This window comes from Zootoca vivipara, chromosome 1, assembly GCF_963506605.1.
Source record: "Zootoca vivipara chromosome 1, rZooViv1.1, whole genome shotgun sequence".
Taxonomy (NCBI): domain Eukaryota; kingdom Metazoa; phylum Chordata; class Lepidosauria; order Squamata; family Lacertidae; genus Zootoca; species Zootoca vivipara.
Genome location: NC_083276.1, coordinates 3,764,647 through 3,778,245, shown reverse-complemented (window position 1 = coordinate 3,778,245; position 13,599 = coordinate 3,764,647). Strand labels below are relative to the sequence as shown.

Here is a 13,599-nt window from a genome sequence, read left to right as displayed (position 1 = left end):
ATTTCCCCCTCTCCTAGGAATGACCCATACCATACCCCCCACAGTTGAGGGTTGTTTTCTATAAGTGCAGAGTCTCCCGCCACTAAAAAATGCAAAGCAAAACAGTTATGCAATTCAGTAAGCTGCATGTAAGCCAAATGTACAAATGAATACACAGTACACACATGCATGCCCCTGGTCACTGTGCATTTCTGACCGGCTAGCCAGTGGTGAAAAAGTAGCTTCCTGTTACCAACTGTGGCACGTCAGGAATTGGGAGTGTGTGGGATTTCAACCAAGATCAACAACTCATTTTAATGAAGTCATGGCAGGTAAAAGTTTGTGGCCTTAAACTGGGTTGCAGTGGGCAGCAAGAAGGTATGTAACTGGCAAGAATGTATTTGTTATTCATTCTAATAAACAACAGCGAAGAATGCTCTTTGGAAATGAGCAACTGGCGGGCTCGTTGCTTAATACCAGGGGCCAAATTACTACCTTTAAATGAATTGTGTATGAATATGAGTGTATATTAAATCCTCAGGCCAACAAGGTGTGCAAGTAGGGAGTGCTGCAAAGGTAAGTTGCAGCAAACCATTCATTATCCCCCGCCAAATCTTTAATGTTTCTCAGAATCCAATTCTAAGACTTGCTGTAACGTATGTGGAGTGGAATGTACTGTTGTCTACGGCACGGCAACTTAACAAAACATCATGGCCCTGAACCAAAATTATGTGGCATGAGCAGATTTTTTAAAAGTAATCCACAATGCACTGCTGCAAAAGGAACTGAATCTTACATAGTGTCTTGGGGTGTGCATTGTCCTACCTGCATAGCAACTGTGAGCAGGTGTTGCGTTTGCGCATTTACCCCCTGCTCTTCCACACAACCCTGGCCTCATTACTGCATGCAGAACACCTCCTCATCCCTTGTCCATAGGTGGGGGTGGGGGTGTGAAAAATCAGCTTTGAAAATATTTATGCACTGTTAGTGAGGGACTCAAGCATGTTTTACTCACATGGCTCTCTTCCTCCATGAATTTGCCTAATGCTTAAATTTTTTTTTTAAACAAAACCCACTGGTGCTCACCACCAGCTTTCCAGCCAGGCAATCTTCCATCCAGAAACTGTAACAGCTGTGATGGGATATCATGGATGACATGATTACCCAGGGCTGCAATTCCGTGGTACAAGATCTGCACACAGAAAATCCCAAGTTCAGCCTCCAGGTAGACTGCACTGACTTGTAGTGGCTCTCTAAGGCAGGCATCCCCAAACTGCAGCCCTCCAGATGTTTTGGGCCTACAACTCCCATGATCCCTAGCTAAGAGGACCAGTGGTCAGGGATGATGGGAATTGTAGTCCAAAACATCTAGAGGGCCGAAGTTTGGGGATGCCTGCTCTAAGGTTTCAGACAGGGACATTCCTAGCCTGATGGGGATTGTACCCGAGACCTTCTGAATGCAAAGCAAGAGCCCTACAGCTGAGGTACAGCCCTTCCCTATGGAAAATACTATACAGAAATTGGTTCTCTCTTTGGTTTTTAAAACCTATCATTCTAAACAATCATGTCTAAACAATCAATACCCAGTTTTTAATTACACTGGTAACCTACTCTATAGCCTTGAGGCAGGTAAGAGCAGTTCTAGATTAACAGGTAGGGTTGTTTTGTTTTTTACTTGCCTAATAGTAAAAATGTGCACAGGGGAACACAAGAAAAATGAAGGATGAGGGGGGGAGACATGAAAGGAGAACTTTTCAGAAAGAAAATACCAAGCAATCACTGTTCTAATACATACCGTGTTTCTCATATTATAAGACATGTCTTATATTTATTTTTTCCTCAAAAAAACACACTATGGCTTATTTTCAAGGGATGTCTTATTTTTTTCCTCCTCCTCCTGCCACGGCCGGCATTGCTGCTGCGCCTATCACTATGTCTTATTTTCGGGGTATGGCTTATATTCCTTGAATGCTTAAAATCCTGCTATGGCTTATTTTATGGGTATGTCTTAAAATATGAGAAACAGGGTAGACTAGTTTTGCAATTCCCCTTCCAAAGCACTCCCATTCTCTCAAAATAGGGTGAATTCCAAGAAACTATGCAAGGCATATGCTTTAAATGCTCACAACAGCATGTAGGGACTGGATCTCTTGTAATTTTAAGAAATTTTTGTAGTTTTAATTATTTCTTGGAAGAAGCAATTCATGCTGGAAAGCTCTGTGGTGCTATCTTTAATTATGTATGCACGCTCAGAAGCTTGGGGACAAAGGAAGAATATCTAGATGTAAAAACCTAATTGCGGTTGGCGACACAATGGCAGGAGACTGTCCTATTGATTTCTGTGAAACTGACTTCCTAGCACGCATGCTGAGCCTTACTCACTTGATGATCCTGCAGGAAAGCAGCAATCAAGAGTAAGTTTGACTTGAAGTCATTCACAAGCACATGACACCTCTAGCTGCCCCTTAAGATGAGGAGGCTGGCATTTTAAATGGAGCCAGACAGGAAAGATGTTTCAGGCATTAAGTTACTACTTGTGTTTACATCAGTAAAATGATCTGTTAGACATTTCTCCACAGGGGTTCATTGGGACTGGCCCCAGCATGCCCTCTTCACACCTCCAAGTGTCTGATGTCAGTACTTCCTGCTACCAACTAAGAAGGGAATGCTGGTCCTCAAGCCAGCACACACTGCCTCACAATTAAAATTAGATAGTAGTTTTTGGCAGGACAGAAGGCTCCAGAAGCTAGAGATATGCAAATAACCAATTCCTGCTGGGGTTGCTTATAGCAGGTGCACCCATGACCCCTAGCAGTCACTCTGCTGGAAACTGGTAAGACACAATTACTGCACCAACACACCCCTATGACACTGGCTGCCTATAAAGCAGTATATTAAATTTAACCTAGTGTTAAATTTGAAGTTTAGTGTTGGTATTCAAGGCCCTGAAAGGTACATGTCCTAGCTACAATTGAGACCTCCTCCAAGAATCTCAACCTGACCAAAGCCCTCCCCCCCACCCCCACCCCATAGTTGAGGGATTCAAGCATTGCATCTGAAAGCTTTTTAGAACAGAGCAATTTTCAGTGCGGAATTTGTTCCTTCCAGATGTCAGTGTTTTGTCAGAGGCCTTTCAAACATGCGGAAGACTGTAGAGAATCCACTGCATGTTTCTCATTAGGGCATTCTTTCCTTTTCCCACGTATCTGGTTCGGAAATTTATTTTTAAAAGCAAAGTACTATACAAGTTTAATGATAAAATAACTATTGTCCCCCTTTAAAAAAATATTTTAAACATGTTTTGTTATTGCAGTTTTGCATTTTAATGCTAAACACCCAGGGCTCCCTTTGGTGGCTGGGAGGATACAGGCAAACATCACTATTATTTTTTGTCAGTATCACCACCACCCACACTACGTGGGTGTTCAGAATGTCACATCCGTACAACAGGACTGTTCAATCCAGGGCTATTCTCACAATATCTGCAATGCCTGGAAATGCCCCATCATAGAATCATAGAATAGAATCATAGAATCATAGAGTTGGAAGAGACCACAAGGGCCATCCAGTCCAACCCCCTGCCAAGCAGGAAACACCATCAAAGCATTCTTGACATGTGGCTGTCAAGCCTCTGCTTAAAGACCTCCAAAGAAGGAGACTCCACCACACTCCTTGGTAGCAAATTCCACTGCCGAACAGCTCTTACTGTCAGGAAGTTCTTCCTAATGTTTAGGTGGAATCTTCTTTCTTGTAGTTTGAATCCATTGCTCCGTGTCCGCTTCTCTGGAGCAGCAGAAAACAACCTTTCACCCTCCTCTATATGACATCCTTTTATATATTTGAACATGGCTATCATATCACCCCTTAACCTTCTCTTCTCCAGGCTAAACATACCCAGCTCCCTAAGCCGTTCCTCATAAGGCATCGTTTCCAGGCCTTTGACCATTTTGGTTGCCCTCTTCTGGACACGTTCCAGCTTGTCAGTATCCTTCTTGAACTGTGGCGCCCAGAACTGGACACAGTACTCCAGGTGATGTCTGACCAGAGCAGAATACAGTGGTATTCAAATTCACAACTTCCATTCAGAAGTACCCTATCCAACTCTATAAACAAGCCAAGTCATAGCTTGTATGTAGGAAAAATCCATTATTAGACAGCCAGCAAAGAACACAGGGCTACTTTTTAATATATCTGCAAGCTGCGCTATTAAACCAACAAATACAGATAAAAACAAAAGCTTTTAAGCTTCCCATGATCCACTGGCAGGTGAAAGGAGAACCACTACTTATTTCAGAACAAAGTTAGCACTTCTATTGACACAAAGCCAAGTTATGATTCACCGTACTGGGTGCAGAAATGATGAGCAGGTCTGTGTGAGGGGGGAATTTGGGAACATACAAAGAGATGTCCCCAGACTTGACGCTGCATCTAATGGATTGTTATCCATGCGCAAAGCCAAGTGACTCAGTGAATCAGGCACAATACTCAGATTAGCAGTTGTCGCAGTGCCACTGTCTTAATTGTGGAGCAGGGTGAGTGGACACCAAATACTCTCATTACCAAGCAGCATACAGCTCCCCAATGAATTCTGTAGATTTTAGCTGCAAGGCCATTTCCTGCAAGGCCATCAAGAGATTAGGTATGACTGTGCATCTTCCATTTAGCACCTGCTCCAGTTTCAGTTCTAAACTTCCTCTTCCTCAACATTCCCCCCCCCCAAAAAAACAAGTGCCACTTTTACATCACTCTCCATACTTCTCTCCTTCCCCAACCCACTCTCTTATTCCGCTAAAGCAAAATATAGGCTCAACCTGATCCAGGGGTGATTAATGGTCCTTCCAGCTCAAGTGTCTCATCTTCATACTGGTCATCCAGTTTTTTCTTTTTCTTCTTTGTGGGATCTCTGGGCTTCCTCAAAAGGGAGAGTTCTTCTGGATGTCTGATGTCTAGGAAAGAACAATAGGAGATGATAGTTTAATCCTTGCAAGCGAACAGGATTGTTGTGCACCTCAGCAGCTGTTTGAAACATTTGTAAAAACTTTGAAGTAAACCTTAACCACTTCATACTCTACACAAAATCGGGTAGGGAACTTTGCTTGGGTATGTGTGGGTGGGTGTTGTTATGCCACTTCAATACATAGCCAACATCTACATACCAACAGGTCATACAAACTGTATATGATTTTGAGAATAGTTCTCACCAGGAAATTCCAGAACCTCAGCTGAAATAACATCTGCCCCCAGAGGAATTCTGACCCACCGCGAACAGTGGGGAGTTGATTTGATTTGGTTCTCTTAGTTGCAGTATTATAGCATCTTTCAGATATATTTACACAGGGACCCATGCTCCAAAATCCTTGAGTACAACATTGGTTAGGTCAGCCTACCCTCCCTCTTTATTACCAAACAAGGAAATTTGTATAACACTCTTGTTTATTTTCATCTTATGCAATATTTGTTTTGAGTTTTTTTGTTGAATCAGATAAAAACCCATAACACCAGTTAAATCAGTGGTTCTCAACATTTTTTGAGTCACTGGCCCCTTTCATAGAAAAGAATTGTAAACAGCATTTTCTGCACCCACTTCACAGACCCCCTGATGCCCATCCATGGACGCTAAAGGGGTCCATGGATCACAGGGTAATAACCCCTGAATTGAATGATGTACATGGAGCTTCAAGTTTTCCATTCAATGGTAAGTCTAGAATGCCTTTACATTCTAGACAGGCAGTAGTGTTCGTTGCAGCAAAAGTAAATAGCCTTAATGGATTTATTACAGCATAAGCTTTCGTGGATAACAAGAGCTCTAATCCCCTCCTATGTTGTTGTTTACAGTCGTGATTTATTGTTTTATTGATATTGTAAGCCACCCGAAGAACTTTGTCACTGGATGGCATGCAAATATTGTAAATAAATAAAAACTACTCCACAGAAGCTTTTGCCACAATAACTCTGTTAGGCTTAAGTATGCTGTGACACTTTGTTTTTGCTAGTTTTAATGCATCTCAGAAGAGATTTGAAAAAGGAATCCAGCATCCCACTGGCAACAGGAGAGAAAGGAGAAGAGCTGTTTGGCTTTCTACTTATTCTGTTTTTTGTTTTGAAAGAAGTGCCAGCTACCTGCCAGAGGCACAATTAATTTGGAATATGTCCATCTGGAACAGTTTCACCTGAGCTTTCCGTCAAGACATTTTTTTTAACTCCACCTCCAAGTCTCCCTCCTCAAATCCACTTCTTTAGTGCAAGCGTTTTATAAACAACATAGCCCAATTTTCCACTGAACTTTAAAGTCCTTTGCAACTCTATTATTGTCCCTTTCATTAATTACTAAGCTACATGACCTCCTTCTATTGGTCTCCTTCCCTCCAGCCCCAGAACAACTGGTCACTTCTATGAATAAAGAAAGATACCGTAATCACACACACACACACGTACGTATCATATACTAATGGCATTAAATAATTGTTGAATAGTAATGATATGTTCCACATGCTTGCTACTATACCTTGCCTTTGGTGTGGGAAAATGCAAACAGAGTTTATACTTTCTCCCAGGACCTATAATACAAATGCTATTAAATACATCTGGTCAAGTATTTTATGATTCACTTACTCCAAGTGTCAAGTGTTTTGTAACAAAAACAAAGGCCACACTTTTAGCAGAATCCTCCAGCAATTAGTATTATTTCTCTTGAGGTTCGTAACTAGATTTTTTACACCTGCAGGGGTTACTTACTAAAAAGAAGCAGAAACAAAAAGCTGAATGTTGTAGCAAACAGAGTCACCCAACTGTTAATAAGCTTGCTCAAACCTTGAGGGAGTTGAGAGGAGATAATAAATACCTAGGGATGCATTCTCATGGCATATGCAGAAGTAATTAAATCTGCTTGATTTTCAGTGTAGTTACATCTCATAGCAAATTATGTTCCCATCAGTGGAACTTCTCCACAAATTTTTAAAAAAGGATGTTCCATTACACAAGGTTTTGCGGGCAGTGCCAATCTTGCACCTCCCCCACCCTGGGAATGCAAATCTCACATTGCACAAAACCAGCCTTTGTGCAAATGCACAAGTGAAAGTATTACGACTTTTAGAAGACATCTGTAGACAGCCCTGTTTAGAGAAGTTTTTAATGTCTGGTGTTTTATTTCTTCTTCTTCTTTTGGGAGCCACCCTGGGTGGCTGGGGAAACCCAGTCAGGTGGGTGGGGTATAAATTATTTATTATTATCAATTATTATTATTATTAAGAGGGTATCTCTTGTAAATATGCAGCCTCTCACACACGGTACAGCTACATATACAGCATATGCACACAAGAACATTTTCTGGAGCCATCGGCATTTTGGGTAGTGAACTAAGTTCTTTGCTTCTTAGGAACATAGGAATTTGGACCATCACCCTATTCACACAGTAGCCAACCAGACACCTATGGGAAGGCCACAAGCAGCATCTTCCACCACTTGTGAGTTTTGGCAACTGGCATACAGAGGAACACTACCTTTGAGAATGGAAAGGTATCTGAAGAAGTGAGCATGCACACGGAAGCTTATACCCAGAACAAACTTAGTTGGTCTCTAAGGTGCTGCTGGGCAATTTTTTAAATTTATTTTGAGAATGGAGAGAGAAACAGCCCTTGCGGCTAGCAGCCACTGATAGCCTTACCCTCCATGAATACGTTTAAAATCATCTTTTAAAGTCATCCAAATTGGTGGCCATCACTGTCTCTTGTGGACTGAATTCCACAGCTTAACTACACTCTGTTCCAGCGGTCAGCAAACTTTTTCAGCAGGGGGCCGGTCCACTGTCCTTCAGACCTTGTGGCAGACCGGACAATATTTTGGGGAAAAATATGAACGAATTCCTATGCCCCACAAATAACCTAGAGATGCATTTTAAAGAAAAGGACACATTCTACTCATATAAAACATGCTGATTCCTGGACTGTCTGCGGGCCGGATTTAGAAGGCAATTGAGCCGCATTCGGCCCCCGGGCCTTAGTTTGGGGACTCCTGCTCTGTTCTTTCTGTTGGCCCTGAATCTCCCAACATTCAGCTTCACTGCATGGCCCTAGGTTTATGAGAGACGAGGAGAAACCTCTATCTACTTTCTTCACACCACCACATAATCTTATACAGTGGTACCTCGACTTACGAACGACTCGACAACCGAATTTTTTTGACTTACGAATGGGGGTAATGGCCGTGTGCTTACGAATGTCTCGACATCCGAAAGAAAACTGCGGCGGTTTTAGATAGCGATTTTTCGACTTATGAATTTTTAGATAGGGTTGCTTCGACTTATGAATCTTTCGACCTACGAAGGTGACTTCGAAACAGATTAAATTCGTAAGTCGAGGTACCACTGTATATCATTATCACTCACCACTTCTAAAAGGCCTGTAGACACCTTGGTCACTTGGCTGTGTGAGAGGGGTAGATTTGCTCACTTACTGCAGTAAATATCAAGTGAAAAATAAACTTTTCATCCTCTCCAGCAAGGCTCTAGACCCGTGGGTTCCCAACGTGGGGCATATGCCCCACAGGGGGGCAATTTGCTTTTTAAGGGGGGCAATTTGCTAATGAGTTATTAACAGTGTATGACCTTTTAGGCTTTCTCCATATGAATAGAAGTTTACTTTTTGAATAATACGTATTACATGTCACAGGAGGGGATCAGGATTTTAGAGATGCTTAGGTTGTTGTTGTTTAGTCATTTAGTCGTGTCCAACTCTTCGTGACCCCATGGACCAGAGCACGCCAGGCACTCCTGTCTTCCACTGCCTCCCGCAGTTTGGTCAACCTCATGTTTGTAGCTTCGAGAACACTGTCCAGCCATCTTGTCCTCTGTCGTCCCCTTCTCCTTGTGCCAACATCAGGGTCTTTTCCAGGGAGTCTTCTCTTCTCATGAGGTGGCCAAAGTATTGGAGCCTCAGCTTCAGGATCAGTCCTTCCAGGGAGCACTCAGGGCTGATTTCCTTAAGAATGGATAGGTTTGATCTTCTTGCAGTCCATGGGACTCTCAAGAGTCTCTTCCAGCATCATAATTCAAAAGCATCAATTCTTCGGTGATCAGCCTTCTTTGTGGTCCAGCTCTCACTTCCATACATCACTACTGGGAAAACCATAGCTTTAACTATACGGACCTTTGTTGGCAAGGTGATGCCTCTGCTTTTTAAGATGCTGTCTAGATTTGTCATTGCTTTTCTCCCAAGAAGCAGGCGTCTTTTAATTTCGTGACTGCTGTCACCATCTGCAGTGATCAAGGAGCCCAGGAAAGTAAAATATCTCACTGCCTCCATTTCTTCTCCTCCTATTTGCCAGGAGGTGATGGGACCAGTGGCCATGATCTTGGTTTTTTTGATGTTGAGCTTCAGACCATATTTTGCGCTCTCCTCTTTCACCCTCATTAAAAGGTTCTTTAATTCCTCCTCACTTTCTGCCATCTCCTCACCTAAGATGCTTAGGTGGAGCATAGCAAAAAAGAAAAAAAGAAAAAAAGGTTGGGAACCACTGCTCTAGACCAGGCTTCCTCAAAATGGCCCTCCAGATATTTTTGGCCTACAACTCCCATGATCCCTAGCTAGCAGGACCAGAGGTCAGGGATGATGGGGATTGTAGTCTCAAAACATCTGGAGGGCCGAGGTTGAGGAAGCCTGCTCTAGACCAACCATCTCCAACCTAGTTTCCACTTAATGTTTGGGACTACAGTTCCCACCATCCCTGAACAGTGGCCATGCTGGATAGGGGGCTGGTGTGAGTTGTAGTTCAAAAGATCTGGAAGACACCAGGCTATGGAAGGTTGCTTTAGCTCCGAAAGGGTGGGAGTAGAATCTATTCTACCAGCTGTTGCACACTGGCTCGAAACTTTTAAGAAAGGCAAGGCTGTGTGAAACATCAGGTTTTACTCCACCGTTTTGAGGAAATGGCTGTATGAAGTTAGTGGTGGTGAGACCTCAAACTGGAGGTGGTGCTGATGGGGAGATATGAATCCACACATTTACAAAATGTTCCCCGGCCTCTACCAGTAGGGTCACCCTGGTCTAGACCAAATTCATGATGTAAGAAAATGCTGCTACAAGGAGAGTTAATTGGCAAAGAGATTTAAGCTACTTGGGGAAACTGGTGTGTTCCAACTTGCTACTATAGCTCTTGTCATTACAACAAACAGGCTTTAAGGTTAGGCAAGTGTTCCTCCAGTCAGTTAATTATATGGAATAGATCCTACTCCCAGCCTTTAGGGTCTATAGCAGCTGTGCTTTTGGCAACCCTCAAGAGGAGGGGTTTCTAGAGATGCAGCAGTGATTACACAGCACCAGGTTTCTCTTGCTATTCCTATCTGATGTGCAGAGCGCATGCTCAGGTGGCTCTAATGCAGGGGTCCCCAGACTTACCGGCGTTTGGGCCGGCTCCCACCGCGCCGATCGCGCGGTGGGCCGGAGGACGGGGGAGCGCGCGCCTGTGCGGGCCGGCGGGCGGGGGAGTGCGCACCCCGCTTACTGGCGCGGCGGCGCGCTTCCAGGGTGGAAAAGGCATCGAAAATCCGTTGTGCGCATGCGCCTCCCCCGACCCGGAAGTGCACCAGAAATGACCTCTTCCGGGTTGGGAGAGGCCCATACGCATGCACACAAAGGGTTTTCGGCACTTTTTTCCCGACCCGGAAGAGCGCTGCCGCGCTGCGCGCCGTAAGAACGGGCGGCGGCGGGGGTCGTCGCGGGCCGGATTGGCAGGCCAATTGGGCCGCATCCGGCCCCCGGGCCGCAGTCTGGGGACCCCTGCTCTAATGGAACCTGTGGAAGGAGCAAGCGGTTATCCACCGTTTCCCAATCCTACACTCTTACAGTGGTCTAGGGGTCACAGGGGCAGTAATATGTGTAGGTCGTATCTTTAACTGCAGCCAAGTTATCTCTATGCTCTTTTACATAAAGATTAGATGGGTGCACAAAATCTTTTTAGGTATCAGATGACACAGCCTAAAAGCTTTTCCACATAATTCTAAACTCTCTCTGTGTGTGTCAAGAGTGCCATATCAACAGCTTTGTTTGCTTGACCTTCTGAAACTTGGTGCCCATACCTTTGAACTGGGTGCCAGTACAGTGGAACAAGGTGGTGTGGGGGAAGCCAAGTATCAGTCTTAAAGGATTAGCAGCACTTGGATTGCTTATCTGATAACACAACAATAGCTCTTACTCAGTCTTCTGCACTACAAAGGCAGGCCCACACCGATTTACATTTATATTCTGCTACCTTATAGGGGAACCCCTCCTCCTTCTACAGTAAGCCACAGCCTTTCTTTACAAATTATATGCTTAATGGTTATTACTATTCAGAGGTCAATTAAGGCAGGTCCACAGGTGGCATCAGATAGCCATTTTTCAAACAGCGTATTTTAGACATCTGTAAACCCTATGTAAAGTATTGTTTTAGTAGTATTAAATGCATTTTTAGTCTTTAAACTTCCTTAAAGACATTTTGTCCTCTGTTCACTGAGCTTGTTCATCCATCCATTCTTCTTACTTTAATGCCATTTAAACATTAGTTCCATTTGCTATGCCATCTCAACCCAAGCAAAGACGCTGTGGATTAATCTCCTCCATAGTCACACGGTGTTCCCTTATGATGCTGTGATAAAACATCTTAGTGTTTGGTTATGCTAAGCTGTCCCTTGACTTAGAAACAGATTTCTGCTTGGTAGGGGTTCTCTACCAGTTAAGTTGGAAGTTAGAAAGCAGCACCTTCTGAATCTGATCTGTAATATGGTGTGTGTGTTATGGGGAGCCACTACCAACATGCATGCTCCATAACTGCTTCCACAAATACTATCTCCCAGGGTGGGAGGCTACCCTGGGAGGGGTATTGATGTTGTGGGCCTCATGATACTGATTGACTTGGGTCTGGGGTGGCTGTTGCTATGGAATGAACTGTCAGAAGAGGAAGAGGTGGCAGGATATGGAGGACGTCTTTGGCAGGGATGAGCCCAAGTCAATGGCTGGGAGGCCCCCAAACCTTTGTCTGCAGGGATCAGGGAAGGGGAGGCAGTTCTGCTGGCTCCCTGTCCTGTCCCATACACAGAGTGGAGAGATTACCTAGCAGCAGGGTAGGTATTTTTTTATTAGCTGCGGCAGGCAAAATTATTGCAAGGATCTTAGCAAACCATCTGGATATCTGAGGTGACCCTTCCTGAATCCCAAAATGGTTTTCGGCCTTCTAGGGGGACAGTGGACATGATTTTCACCGCTTGACAGCTTCAAGAAAAATGCAGAGAGTAAAACCAACCCTGTACATGGCGTTTATTGACCTGACAAGGCTTTCGACACCATAAATCGTAATGCCCTGTGGACTGTCCTTCTGAAAATTGGCTGCCCAGATAAATTTATAAACATCATTCGGCTCCTCCATGATAATATGACAGCAACAATCGCAGATAACAATGGCTCTCAAAGTGAACCACTCACAGTGGGATCAGGTGTCAAATAGTTGTGTTATTGCCCCAACTCTATTCATTATTTTCATTGCCATGATCCTACACTTTGTCAACAGGAAACTCCCCACCGGCGTAGAAATCATATATCGAACAGATGGAAAGCTCTTCAATCTGAGCAGGCTGAAAGCAAAAACTAAGGTTACCATAACTTCCGTCATAGAGCTTCAGTATGCTGATGACAACGTAGTGTGCGCACGCTCAGAGGATGACCTCCAAACCATCCTAAATATCTTTGCAGAAGCTTACGAAAAGCTTGGCCTATCACTCAACATCCAAAAAACCAAAGTGCTACTCCAACAAGTACAAAATAACCCCTCTGAAGTGCCAAAAATCCAACTCAGTGGTGTAACGTTGGAAAATGTTGATCACTTCTCCTACCTGGGCAGTTATCTTTCCACTAGGGTCAACATTGATGCCGAAATCCAGCAGCGCCTGAGCTCTGCGAGCGTGGCTTTCTCCCGATTAAAGTGCAGAGTGTTTGAGGACTGGGACATTCGCAGGGAAACCAAAATGCTTGTTTACAAAGCTATTGTACTACCAACCTTACTATATGCTTGTGAAACATGGACCACTTATAAACGCCATCTCCAACTCCTCGAAACATTCCATCAACGGTGTCTCCAGAAAATTTTACACATCACTTGGGAAGACAGGTGAACTAATATCAGTGTACTGGAAGAAGCAAAGATCACCAGTGTTGAAGCAATGATTCTTCAACATCAACTTCGTTGGACTGGTCATGTTGTGCAGATGCCTGATGATTGTCTTCCAAAGCAACCACTCTATTCCGAACTTAAAAATGGAAAGCGCCATGCTGGTGGTCAACAAAAGAGGTTTAAAGACTGTGTCAAGGCAAATCTTTAAAAATGTAGTATAAACACCGACAACTGGGAAACACTGGCCTGCGAGCGCTCCAGTTGGAGAACAGCCTTTACCAAAGGTGCCATGGGCTTTGAAGAAACTCGAACTCAGGACGCAAGGGAGAAACATGCTAAGAGGAAGGCACGCTTGGCAAATCCACACCGTGATCAACTCCCACCTGGAAACCAATGTCCCCACTGTGGAAGGACGTGTGGATCCAGAATTGACCTCCACAGTCACTTCCGGACCCATTGTTCAAACCGTGTTTATGGAAGACA

At 44.0% G+C, this 13,599-nt stretch overlaps 1 protein-coding gene across 4 annotated transcripts in view; it reads right to left on the bottom strand.

Annotated features, from left to right (window-relative positions):
• Nucleotides 1–13,599, bottom strand: part of FERMT2 (FERM domain containing kindlin 2) — a 97,669-nt gene that overhangs the window by 35,748 nt on the left and 48,322 nt on the right. For all 4 annotated transcript variants that reach the window (XM_060270794.1, XM_035098956.2, XM_035099036.2 and 1 more), the window contains one exon: nucleotides 4,791–4,925. In XM_060270794.1, coding sequence (XP_060126777.1) covers nucleotides 4,791–4,925 — 135 coding nt within the window. The remainder of the gene's footprint in view (nucleotides 1–4,790; nucleotides 4,926–13,599) is intronic.